Source organism: Ranitomeya variabilis, chromosome 5 (genome assembly GCF_051348905.1).
Source record: "Ranitomeya variabilis isolate aRanVar5 chromosome 5, aRanVar5.hap1, whole genome shotgun sequence".
In the NCBI taxonomy this organism is placed as follows: domain Eukaryota; kingdom Metazoa; phylum Chordata; class Amphibia; order Anura; family Dendrobatidae; genus Ranitomeya; species Ranitomeya variabilis.
Window position 1 is genome coordinate 196,976,151 of NC_135236.1, and position 13,819 is coordinate 196,989,969.

The 13,819-nt window shown below is 42.0% G+C and overlaps 1 protein-coding gene across 2 annotated transcripts in view; it reads left to right on the forward strand.

Moving 5' to 3' along the window:
* FBN1 (fibrillin 1) overlaps positions 1-13,819 on the forward strand; it is a 408,947-nt gene that overhangs the window by 61,763 nt on the left and 333,365 nt on the right. For both annotated transcript variants that reach the window (XM_077263717.1, XM_077263719.1), the window contains one exon: positions 1,826-1,908. In XM_077263717.1, coding sequence (XP_077119832.1) covers positions 1,826-1,908 — 83 coding nt within the window. The remainder of the gene's footprint in view (positions 1-1,825; positions 1,909-13,819) is intronic.

Below are 13,819 nucleotides of genomic sequence, written 5' to 3' on the forward strand. Positions count from 1 at the left end.
TGTCCAGGCTTTGTAGGGAGGTCATACTGGCACGTGGAGGCCACACACACACAAAGCAGAACATCATTTCCTTGTCTTGAGGCATTTCAACTGAAGTTGGATCAGCCTGTAATTTGATTTTCCACTTTGATTTTGAGCATCATTCCAAATCCAGACCTCCATGGGATATTCATTTTGATTTACATTGATCATTTTTATGTTTTATTGTTCTCAACACATTCCACTATATAATGAATAAAGATTTGCAACTGAAATATTTCATTCAGGTGATATCTAGGATGTGGTATTTTAGTTTTCCCTTTATTTTTTTGAGCAGTGTGTATATATATATATATATATATATATATATATATATATATATATTTCACAAAAGCAGGCAGCACTCCATGTTCTTAAATCAATATGCAGGTGTTTATTGGGCCCACATCTCCATGCAACGTTTCGGCTCTAACTGAGCCTTTCTCAAGTGGATGGGTGCAGGAAGTGTCTGCTATTCATATGCACTAGTCTGGTCCATGTGGAAAATCACCTGTATTCACTGGCGCATAGACTACCATTGGTCAGTGTGTATGCAAAACGTTCATATGAATGGACCCCCTTAATGTGCTTTAAGGGGCCATGGGGAAAAAGCTGTGACCAGATGAATGGCAATTTTTCTTCCCAGTAGTCATATCGGCTGTTTTGAAGTTATTGATATTCATTCATGTTGGTCACTATGGTTTACTGGTATCGAGGCATTACTTGTATACAGTATGTAGTGTTATATCTTAATCATGACATTTATAGATTTAAAGGCCATCTTCTCTGACTTTGTAAGACCATGTTCATGCACATACAGTGCTATCCACTGAGCAGTATGTCAACGTTGCTGCCAGAATCCCCCCAAAACAAAGATTCAGACGAAAACCCGACAGAGCACCGATGGAGCCATTCACTTCAGTGAAACCAATAGAGTTACTGTAGACAATATCTTGCCTCAATCCTGGCAATAGTCATTTTTTCAGGCATGCAGAAAAACAGTGTGCCAAGTCGGAGGCCAGACAGTGTCCAGAATTACTCCATCGGCTTCATTACGGTTACCGTCAGGATCCTATTTTTCATGGATTTGGACAGAAACCGGGATGTATTGCTCGGTGGAGCAATGTATGTGTGTCTGAACCTAGCCTCATATTATACATGTATGTGGTATCACTTTTTAGTCAAAGGGTGGTTGTTAAAAAAACAAGCAGCTCAGGGACAGGAAAGGGAAAGAGCTTTCGAAGAGCACTGCATTACACAGTGGTGTAAAGAATTCTGTCAGTGACGTTCTAGAGATTATCCTGAGATTGTGCTTTTATTTCCTGTTCCTTTTTTTAGCTGTGGGAAATTGTATGTTCTGTGGCATCTGATGAGTTAAATGTCCCTGAAATGACTGTTTGTCTGTAATTTTTTAATGGACCTTGTTGTGCCTGGGGAGAGTCCAACTCATTAAGTTATAGCTGAGAGCATCCTGGACTCATTAAAATACTGCTGAGCTGGACAGAATTTGGGCCATGATGACCGTTAATACCTCATCAAGAGTTTTTATTTTCTAAACTCGGAGGCACAGAGTCCGTTCCACTTGTCTTTCAGCAACCAAATAATGTGTCAGTTACATAAACCTTGGAAAGCCGATACTTGCTGCTACCTGATTTTGTCTTCTTCTATGAGTAATGAATGATATTAGATTAAATGCAACCTTAAATCCTTTTTCCTATGATTTAAAGAGATGAATATCTGTTTCTACACTTCACACTTTAATGCAGTTTAAACACATTGGTCTAATATGCTGCTTTTTGTTTTTAAGACCCAATGTTTGCGGATCCAGATACAATGCGTACTGTTGTCCTGGGTGGAAAACGTTACCGGGAGGAAACCAGTGCATCGTCCGTAAGTTTCATTTTTTTTCTAATTCTTTATATTCTAATACTAAATTCTGGAGGCTTAGAATTATAAAATAGAAATATCTTGGAGATTGCAGACCTATTAATAAAGACATAATTTTACTAAGTTGTCTTAGTGCCACTAAACTGCACACTTGTTTTTTTAATATAATGCTTCTATTTCTTATTTTAATTTGGTTGCCCTGCTTTATGTTCAAAGCTTTACACAATAATCCGTGTGATATCTAACTAATCATTTGCATAAGTCATACCACGTTGTAATCTTGTATTCAATGGAGATCAAGTCAGGACTTTGATTAAGCCACTGCAAAACATTAATTTAGACTGTTGTGTTGAGAGATGAGCTTGTTTTTTTTGTAACTGATCTTTGCTGAATATCCCATTTATGTTTGCGCTTTGTATCATGAACAGATGACCTGCATTTTATATATGGGTTATGGATGAAATTATCCCCAATGTTACATGCCAAAATTGCTAAAAAGCGTTTTCTGGCTCAAGAGAAATTTAGATTACCAAATTGTGACAGTGTACAAGGTGCACACTGTGAGGATTTTCCTCAATTTCACAAAAGTATGCAAGTATGCCATCCACAACCTGTCTCCTCCATACATCTGTGACCTCGTCTCCCGGTACTTACCTACACGCAACCTCCGATCCTCACAAGATCTCCTTCTCTACTCCCCTCTTATCTCCTCTTCCCACAATCGTATACAAGATTTCTCTCGCGTATCACCCCTACTCTGGAACCTTCTACCACAACACATCAGACTCTCGCCTACCATCAGAATCTTCAAAAAGAATCTGAAGACCCACCTCTTCCGACAAGCCTATAACCTGCAGTAACCACCGATCAACCAACCGCTGCACGATCAGCTCTATCCTTACCTACTGTATTCTCACCCATCCCTTGTAGATTGTGAGCCTTCGCGGGCAGGGTCCTCATTCCTCCTGTACCAGTTATGACTTGTATTGTTTAAGATTATTGTACTTGTTTTTATTATGTATACCCCTCCTCACTTGTAAAGCGCCATGGAATAAATGGCGCTATAACAATAAATAATAATAATAATAATAATAAGTATGTTTTATTGAGGGAAACGGATGAGAATCTAGTCGGTTCATGACTGCCAGTATGAATTTCACACGACTGCTGACTCTCGCTGAAAATAGAGGGCAATCTTGACAGTGTCATGATTCAGTAATATGCACTAACATACTATATAGTGCAAACATTTCTCTTATGCCTGGAAAACACCTTAAATGTTGCTCTAGACACTTTAAGTGGTCATGCCCCCTACTGATAAGTCAGCCTTAGAATTTGTGCACTCAACATCTATTTCAGATGGATACTCCTGTAGTGCAAACTAAATGCTAAAAACAAATGTACTTAAGCACTGCAATGTGAAAATAACTTGCTGTTCATATTTTCAGACTGTTGTGCTACTGTTAACTGCTTCAGGGTTCCAAAAATGCAAAACGATTAAAAGAAGTGACCTGACCATTCTTCAGTCAGTCAGCTTCTGCTCGAAAGCTGTTCACTAGTCTATTGAATACAAATTAAATTAAAAAAAGTTGTCAAAATATTAGGGAAAAGACAGCCAAAAGAAACAAAAAAGTAGAGGGTCTTGAAGTGTTTTTTGCCTGAAAAACTTATGGGATTCAGGGTGTGCACATACCCTATGCATAGTGGTTAAGGTAGCCATACCCATTAGACTAAAGTTGACCGTTGTCGATGTCAACAAGTTCAGCTGACAGTCTATAATGTGTATGGCTACCTCCAACTGATGATTGTCCAGGAGATAAGGGTATCGCATGTTCAGTTGAAGTTCTTTTTGTTCTTTAAGAGATAAACCACTGCCAGAAATGTCTAGCAGCTCTTTCAGAGAGAACACTGGAGTACTCGGCAGAGTGAGTGCTACTATATATGAGAGAGTTGGATGAGCTAGCAGCCATTCTAATGATCGGACAGCCATCTATAGTGTATGGGGATTTTAGTCAAACACTTGTTCGGCTGCCATATATGGTCTCATTCTGACATCTGTATTTTCAGTCCATCACTTTGGCACTATAATCATCTATTATCAAGTCTAATAAATGTAATATTACAACACCTACATTGATACATTACAGGAAACACTCAGTACACAAATACATCACCAGAGCCACCATCAGTATGTGAATACATCACCAGAAACACCATCAGTACATGAATACATCACTAAAACAATAATTAGAATACAGGTATAGTACCAGATCTGTTATCAGCATTTGACTATATCACCAGAACCGCGATTAGCTTATGGCTACAGCACCAGAATTATCCTAAGTATATGAACACAACACCAAGCATAGTACAGAGATCAATTGCAATATGAGGTCAGCGGAAACCCTCCATATGTCACCTCATTTTACACACTCCACCCCAAATGAATTAATCTCGGGGTGCAAGGATCATATTGACACCATATGTGCCTCACTGAATTTTATACCATTGGGCAGTGAAGAAAGAATAATTAAATGTTTACACTAAAATGTTGTTTTAGCCCCAAGTTTTTATTTTTTCTAGGGCTAATAGGAAAAATGTACCTCAGTTTGTTGTAAAAATGTCTCTTGAGTGTGTCAATGCAGTACCTGTAATTGGGAAATACTTTTCAGGTACAGTGCAAAGCTCAGAAGGGAAAGAACACCATATTATAGTGCCGGTTTTACCGTTATGGTTTGCGGGTGCCATGACCCACTGGGAGAACCCCTGAGGTGCCAAAACAACAGAACCCCTAATAAGTGACCCAATTTTACAAACTACACCTCACAATTAATTCATCTAGGGCTACACCCAAGGTGTGTCACAGAATTCCATATCTTTGGGCAGTGAAGAAAAAATAATTACATTTTTACCACCAAAATTTAGTTTTAGTCAGAGATTTTACATTTTCACATGGGGAATTTGGTAAAAATGGTACCAAAATTTGTCCTACAATTTATTTTGAATGTGGGAAATACTCCATATGTGGCTGTACAGTACCACTTGGCCACATGGTGAGACTTGGGAGGGGCTGAGCGCTATTTGCCTCCTGGAGTGCAGATTTTCCTAGAATAGTTTGCAAACTAGCTCCTAACTGCTAGAATGGCAGAATTCCCTCTCAAGTGACCCAATTTTGGAAATTACACCCCTTTGGGAATTTATCTACAGGTGTAGTGATGATTTTGACTCCATGGGTAGTTTTCAGAAACAAGCAGCAGTGGATTTTGCTGAGTAAAAATGGCAAACTGCAGTTGTAATCCCTACTACATTGTAGTGCCTAGAGTTGAGCGACTTTAACTTTTTTCGGATCGAGTCGGGTTACACGAAACTTTGTCAAAAGTCGGGTCTGGTGAAATCGGCCGATTATTGCGAAAAGTCGGGGATCCGACTGAAACACGAAACCCAATGCAAGTCAATGGGGAAGCAAAGTCGGCAGGGAGTGGAGGACAGGAAAACACCTACAGTGCTCATTTTAATGCCAAAAACATAAATTCTTATTCTTAAGCTTGTCAATCTTAATTTACTTTATAATAATAGTTAGGCATTGAAAACTGGGGGTCATTTGGCTAAAGTTGTGGGGGGGTAGGGCTGGCTCAAGATTTTCGTGGGCCCAGGAAACGCGGAATACGTCATGGCGGTGGAGCAGGGAGAGGTAAGTATTTCAACTTTGCAAGTGATGTGATCCTGAGCAAGCAGGGGGGGCCCACTTGTTGGCACTGGCACAGGGCCCCTCATAGTACGGCGGTGTGTTTGACGGCGGGTGGCGCCTCCCACTGGCAGAGACACTTTTGCGTACTATGAGGGGCCCTGTGCCAGTGATGTCGCCAATGAGTATGCCCCCCCCACCTGATGAAGGAACTTGCACTTTCATCTGCACCTTCCAGTTTGTTCCCGTGTAAGGTGGTATAGTATGCGGGAAGGGGAACCTAACTTTCAGCAGGGTCAGATTCTGGCTGTGTAGAGTGCAAGGGGAATGTAGTGGTCTGGGTCAATGTACCAGCAGACTCATCTAGCAGTGGCTGGGCAATGGGCAGGATGAGGCGGAAACACAGATATAGGCCCAAATAATAAAATAGGCTAAATGCAGTTCAAAATTGGTAACAGGACTAAACAGGCGGCATTGCTTTGTTCAGTGGAGGAAAACTGTAATGAGTGGCAGACACAGTTAGTAGGCCCAAATAATAAAGTAGGCTAAATGCAGTTCAAATGTGGTAACAGAAGTAAGCCGACGGCATTGCTTTGTTCAGTGGAGGAAAACTGTAATGAGTGGCAGACACAGTTAGTTGGCCCAAATAATAAAGTAGGCTAAATGCAGTTCAAATGTGGTAACAGGACTAAACAGGCGGCATTGCTTTGTTCAGTGGAGGAAAACTGTAATGAGTGGCAGACACAGTTAGTAGGCCCAAATAATAAAGTAGGCTAAATGCAGTTCAAATGTGGTAACAAAACTAAGCAGACGGCATTGCTTTGTTCAGTGGAGGAAAACTGTAATGAGTGGCAGACACAGTTAGTAGGCCCAAATAATAAAGTGGGCTAAATGTCTGCCAAAAAATTGTTCATAAATAAACAGGCGACATTGCTTTGCTCAGTGTCGGAAAATTGTAATGAGTAGCGGATTAAGTTAGTAGGCCCAAATAATAAAGTGGGCTAAATGTCTGCAAAAAATTGTTCATAAATAAACAGGTGGCATAGCTAGGTACAGGGGTGAGCTCCTCTGCTGAGTAGCAGACAGTGGTAGTAGGCGCAAAGTATTAACTGGTCTAAATGGAGGCCAGGGCCCCCTGTATATTTTAACTATCATCTATCATTTCAACAAATTTGTATTGGCAGTGCCATTGAAGGATTTAACAGCACAGACTACACAGTGGTGGAGCAGGGAAAGGTAAGTATTGCAAGTGGTAGAGCACTGTTCGAGCTGGGGGGAACACTCTATCGTGGGCGGCGGTACTGGCACAGGGCCCCTCATATTGCGACTGTGTGTCTGATGTTGGTTGTGCACCACCACCGTCAGAGATACTTCATTGTACTATGAGGGACCCTGTGCCAGTGCCGTCGCCCACCTGTCCAGACACCTGTCCTGTCCTGGCTGGCTGATATACGACAAACTAACAGGACTGAAGTATATCCACTTTGTGAGAATTTGAATCTCACTTTTTTTTTTTGAGACTGAACCAAAACTCAGGCCCATTGTATAAAACAACACAATGTAAGTGGCAGAAAGTGGCTGGAAGATATATGAAAAAATACAAGGACTGTAGTTCAATTTCAATCTCCCTACAATGATCTCAGGACAAGTATGGCAGCAATAAAAAGGACTGCTGCACACAAAAGTGTGGACAAATAAACAAGATAACTGTGCAGAAAGGAGAAACAGGATTTTTGCTTTTAACCCCTTCCCGACATTTGACGTACTATCCCGTCGAGGTGGGGTGGGCCCGTATGACCGCCGACGGGATAGTACGTCATAGCCGATCGGCCGCGCTCACGGGGGGAGCGCGGCCGATCGCGGCCGGGTGTCGGCTGCATATCGCAGCTGACATCCGGCACTATGTGCCAGGAGCGGTCACGGACCGCCCCCGGCACATTAACCCCCGGCACACCGCGATCAAACATGATCGCGATGTGCCGGCGATGCAGGGAAGCATCGCGCAGGGAGAGGGCTCCCTGCGGGCTTCCCTGAGCCCCCCGCAGCAACGCGATGTGATCGCGTTGCTGCGAGGGTCTTACCTCCCTCCCTGCCTGCTCCAGACCCGGATCCAAGATGGCCGCGGATCCGGGTCCTGCAGGGAGGGAGGTGGCTTCACAGACGCCTGCTCAGAGCAGGCACTGTGAAGCAGCCTGCACTTCAATCAGATCGGTGATCTGTCAGAGTGCTATGCAAACTGACAGATCACCGATCTGTATTGTCCCCCCCTGGGGCAAAGTAAAAAAGTAAAAAAAAAAATTTCCAAATGTGTAAAAAAAAATAAAAAAAAATATTCCAAAATAATGAAAAAAAAAAAAATATATTATTCCCATAAATACATTTCTTTATCTAAATTAAAAAAAACAAACAATAAAAGTACACATATTTAGTATCGCCACGTCCGTAACGACCCAACCTATAAAACTGCCACACTAGTTAACCCCTTCAGTAAACACCGTAAGAAAAAAAAAAAAAAAAACGAGGCAAAAAACAACGCTTTATTACCATACCGCCGAACAAAAAGTGGAATAACACGCGATCAAAAAGACTGATATAAATATCCATGGTACCGCTGAAAACGTCATCTTGTCCCGCAAAAAACAAGCCGCCATACAGCATCATCAGCAAAAAAATAAAAAAGTTATAGTCCTGAGAATAAAGCGATACCAAAATAATTATTTTTTCTATAAAATAGTTTTTATCGTATAAAAGCGCCAAAACATAAAAAAAATGATATAAATGAGATATCGCTGTAATCGTACTGACCCGACGAATAAAACTGCTTTATCAATTTTACCAAACCCGGAACGGTATAAACGCCTCTCCCAAAAGAAATTCATGAATAGCAGGTTTTTGGTCATTCTGCCTCACAAAAATCGGAATAAAAAGCGATCAAAAACGGTCACGTGTCCGAAAATGTTACCAATAAAAACGTCAACTCGTCCCGCAAAAAACAAGACCTCACATGACTCTGTGGAGCAAATGTGGAAAAATTATAGGTCTCAAAATGTGGAGACGCAAAAACTTTTTTGCTATAAAAACCGTCGCTGGTTTCACACTTCCGTTTTTGTCTGCAGCGTTTTTTGCACAAAAAAACGCATGCGTTTTTTCCCTATATTTAACATTGAAAACGCATGCGGTTTTTTTGTACGCGTTTGGTCGCGTTTTCAAACGCATGCGGTTTTTTTCTGCATGCGTTCATTTTCAGAAATACAACCTGCAGTATTTTCTTGCGTTTTTAAGCACATGCGTTTGTTTGCGTTAAAAACGCATGCATTTTTATCGAAAAAAACAGAAAACACACTGAAAAGCCACCCACCACCATCAAGGTGATAAAGGGATCCAAACCCTAACCCTAACTCTACCCCTAACCTCACCCCTAACCGTTTAATGAACATTTTCTGACAGTCATAGTGCCACGTATTTCAGTGCCACGTATTTCAGTGCCACGTATTTCAGTGCCACGTATTTCAGTGCCATGTATTTCAGTGCCACGTATCACGTATTTCAGTGGCACGTGTTTCAGTGCCACGTATTTCAGTGCCACGTATCACGTATTTCAGTGCCACATATTTTAGTACCACGTATTTCAGTTGCACGTATTTCAGTGCCACGTATTTCAGTGCCACGTATTTCAGTGCCACGTATCACGTATTTCAGTGCCACGTGTTTCAGTGCCACGTATTTAAGTGCCACGTATCACATATTTCAGTGCCACGTATTTCAGTGCCACGTATTTCAGTGCCACGTATTTCAGTGCCACGTATTTCAGTGCCACGTATTTAAGTGCCACATATCACATATTTCAGTGCCACTTATTTAAGTGCCACGTATTTCAGTGCCACGTATTTCAGTGCCACGTATTTCAGTGCCACGTATTTCAGTGCCACGTGTTTCAGTGCCACGTATTTAAGTGCCACGTATCACGTATTTCAGTGCCACGTATTTCAGTGCCACGTATTTCAGTGCCACGTATTTCAGTGCCACGTATTTCAGTGCCACGTATTTCAGTGCCACGTATTTCAGTCACGTTTAGGGTTAGGGTTAGGGGTAGGGTTAGGGTTAGGGCTAGGGTTGGAGGTAAAGTTAGGGTTGGGGCTAAAGTTAGGGTTGGGGCTAAAGTTAGGGTTAGGGTTTGGATTACATTTACGTTTGGATTAGGGTTGGGATTAGAATTATGGGTGTGTCAGGGCTAGGGGTGTGGTTAGGGTTACCGTTGGGATTAGGGTTAGGGGTGTGTTTGGGTTAGGGTTTCAGGTAGAATTGGGGGGTTTCCACTGTCCAGGCACATCAGGGGCTCTCCAAGCGCGACATGGCGTCCAATCTCAATTCCAGCCAATTCTGCGTTGAAAAAGTAAAACAGTGCTCCTTCCCTTCCGAGCTCTCCCGTGCGCCCAAAAAGGGGTTTACCCCAACATATGTGTTATCAGCGTACTCGGGACAAATTGAACAACAACTTCTGGGGTCCAAGTTCTCTTGTTATCCTTAGGAAAATAAAAATTTGGGGGGCTAAAAATCATTTTTGTGGGAAAAAAAAGATGTTTTATTTTCACGGCTCTGCATTATAAACTGTAGTGAAACACTTGGGGGTTCAAAGTTCTCACAACACATCTAGATAAGTTCCTTGGGAGGTCTAGTTTCCAATATGGGGTCACTTGTGGGGGGTTTGTACTGTTTGGGTACATCAGGGGCTCTGCAAATGCAACGTGACGCCTGCAGACCAATCCATTTAAGGCTGCATTCCAAATGGCGCTCCTTCCCTTCCGAGCTCTGTCATGCGCCCAAACAGTGGTTCCCCCCGACATATGGGGTATCAGCGTACTTAGGACAAATTGGACAACAACTTTTGGGGTCTAATTTATCCTGTTACCCTTGTGAAAATACAAAACTGGGGGCTAAAAAATCATTTTTGTGAAAAAAAAAAAAGAATTTTTATTTTCACGGCTTTGCGCTATAAACTTTAGTGAAACACTTGGGGGTTCAAAGTTCTCAAAACACATCTAGATAAGTTCCTTGGGAGGTCTAGTTTCCAATATGGGGTCACTTGTGGGGGGTTTGTACTGTTTGGGTACATCAGGGGCTCTGCAAATGCAACGTGACGGCTGCTGACCAATCCATTTAAGTCTGCATTCCAAATGGCGCTCCTTCCCTTCCGAGCTCTGTCATGCGCCCAAACAGTGGTTCCCCCCCACATATGGGGTATCAGCGTACTCAGGACAAATTGGAAAACAAATTTTGGGGTCCAATTTATTCTGTTACCCTTGTAAAAATACAAAGCTGGGGGCTAAAAAATCATTTTTGAGAAAAAAAAAAAAATTATTTTCACGGCTCTGCGTTATAATCTGTAGTGAAACACTTGGGGGTTCAAAGCTCTCAAAACACATCTAGATAAGTTCCTTAGGGGGTCTACTTTCCAAAATGGTGTCACTTGTAGGGAGTTTCAATGTTTAGGCACATCAGGGGCTCTCCAAACGCAACATGGCGTCCCATCTCAATTCCAGTCAATTTTGCATTGAAAAGTCAAATGGCGCTCCTTCCCTTCCAAGCTCTGCCATGCGCCCAAACAATGGTTTACACCCACATATGGGGTATCAGCGTACTCAGGACAAATTGCACAACATTTTTTGGGGTCCAATTTCTTCTCTTACCCTTGGGAAAATAAAAAATTGGGGGCAAAAAGATCATTTTTGTGAAAAAAATATGATTTTTTATTTTTACGGCTCTGCATTATAAACTTCTGTGAAGCACTTGGTGGGTCAAAGTGCTCACCACACATCTAGATAAGTTCCTTAGGGGGTCTACTTTCCAAAATAGTGTCACTTGTAGGGAGTTTCAATGTTTAGGCACATCAGGGGCTCTCCAAACGCAACATGGCGTCCCATCTCAATTCCAGTCAATTTTGCATTGAAAAGTCAAATGGCGCTCCTTCCCTTCCAAGCTCTGCCATGCGCCCAAACAATGGTTTACACCCACATATGGGGTATCAGCGTACTCAGGACAAATTGCACAACATTTTTTGGGGTCCAATTTCTTCTCTTACCCTTGGGAAAATAAAAAATTGGGGGCGAAAAGATCATTTTTGTGAAAAAATATGATTTTTTATTTTTACGGCTCTGCATTATAAACTTCTGTGAAGCACTTGGTGGGTCAAAGTGCTCACCACACATCTAGATAAGTTCCTTAGGGGGTCTACTTTCCAAAATGGTGTCACTTGTAGGGAGTTTCAATGTTTAGGCACATCAGGGGCTCTCCAAACGCAACATGGCGTCCCATCTCAATTCCAGTCAATTTTGCATTGAAAAGTCAAATGGCGCTCCTTCCCTTCCAAGCTCTGCCATGCGCCCAAACAATGGTTTACACCCACATATGGGGTATCAGCGTACTCAGGACAAATTGCACAACATTTTTTGGGGTCCAATTTCTTCTCTTACCCTTGGGAAAATAAAAAATTGGGGGCGAAAAGATCATTTTTGTGAAAAAATATGATTTTTTATTTTTACGGCTCTGCATTATAAACTTCTGTGAAGCACTTGGTGGGTCAAAGTGCTCACCACACATCTAGATAAGTTCCTTAGGGGGTCTCCTTTCCAAAATGGTGTCACTTGTAGGGAGTTTCAATGTTTAGGCACATCAGGGGCTCTCCAAACGCAACATGGCGTCCCATCTCAATTCCAGTCAATTTTGCATTGAAAAGTCAAATGGCGCTCCTTCCCTTCCAAGCTCTGCCATGCGCCTAAACAATGGTTTACACCCACATATGGGGTATCATCGTACTCAGGACAAATTGTACAACAACTTTGGGGGTCCATTTTCTCCTGTTACCCTTGGTAAAATAAAACAAATTGGAGCTGAAATAAATTTTGTGTGAAAAAAAGTTAAATGTTCATTTTTATTTAAACATTCCAAAAATTCCTGTGAAACACCTGAAGGGTTAATAAACTTCTTGAATGTGGTTTTGAGCACCTTGAGGGGTGCAGTTTTTAGAATGGTGTCACACTTGAGTATTTTCTATCATATAGACCCCTCAAAATGACTTCAAATGAGATGTGGTCCCTAAAAAAAAATGGTGTTGTAAAAATGAGAAATTGCTGGTCAACTTTTAACCCTTATAACTCCGTCACAAAAAAAAATTTTGGTTCCAAAATTGTACTGATGTAAAGTAGACATGTGGGAAATGTTACTTATTAAGTATTTTGCGTGACATATGTCTGTGATTTAAGGGCACAAAAATTCAAAGTTGGAAAATTGCAAAATTTTCAAAATTTTCGCCAAATTTCCATTTTTTTCACAAATAAACGCAAGTTATATCGAATAAATTTTACCTTTAACATGAAGTACAATATGTCACGAGAAAACAATGTCAGAATCGCCAAGATCCGTCAAAGCGTTCCAGAGTTATAGCCTCATAAAGGGACAGTGGTCAGAATTGTAAAAATTGGCCCGGTCATTAACGTGCAAACCACCCTTGGGGGTGAAGGGGTTAAAAAAGCAGTTGGTTTGCACAGCAGCGTGCAAACAGCAATGCAGCTATCAGGGAGTCTTATAAGGCAGCCTAATAAGCTACAGAGCTGATGCACAAAAATATAGCCTCCACTGTCCCTGCAAGAAAAAGGTGGTGTTGGACAGTGGAAATCGCTACAGCACAAGCAGTTTTGGGGTTAATCCCTCCCTAACTATATCCCTTCTTCTGATGAAGCTGCAGCAACCTCTCCCTATGCTATGATCGGCAGAAGTAAGATGGCGGTCGGTGTGCACGCCCCTTTATAGCCCCTGTGACGCCGCAGAAAGCAAGCCAATCACTGTCATGCCCTTCTCTAAGATGGTGGGGACCGAGACCTATGTCATCACGCTGCCCACACTCTGCGTCCTCCTTCATTGGCTGAAAAATGGCGCTGAAAGCGTCATATGAAACGTGACTTTTGCACGCAGATCGGCGACCTCATGGCCGATCCCACATAAGGATCGGGTCGGGTTTCATGAAACCCGACTTTGCCGAACGTTTTTTTTTTAATTTGTCCGATCCGTTTCGCTCAACCCTAGTAGTGCCCAGTACGTTGTAGTGACCAGTACATTATGCACAGCTCATGCTTCTGGACACATGCACCCGTAAACTAGGCAGGCTACAGAAATACCAAACATGTGGTCGATAAAAGTTGTTTTGGCACATTGGAGGCGCGATCGGAGGGCAGA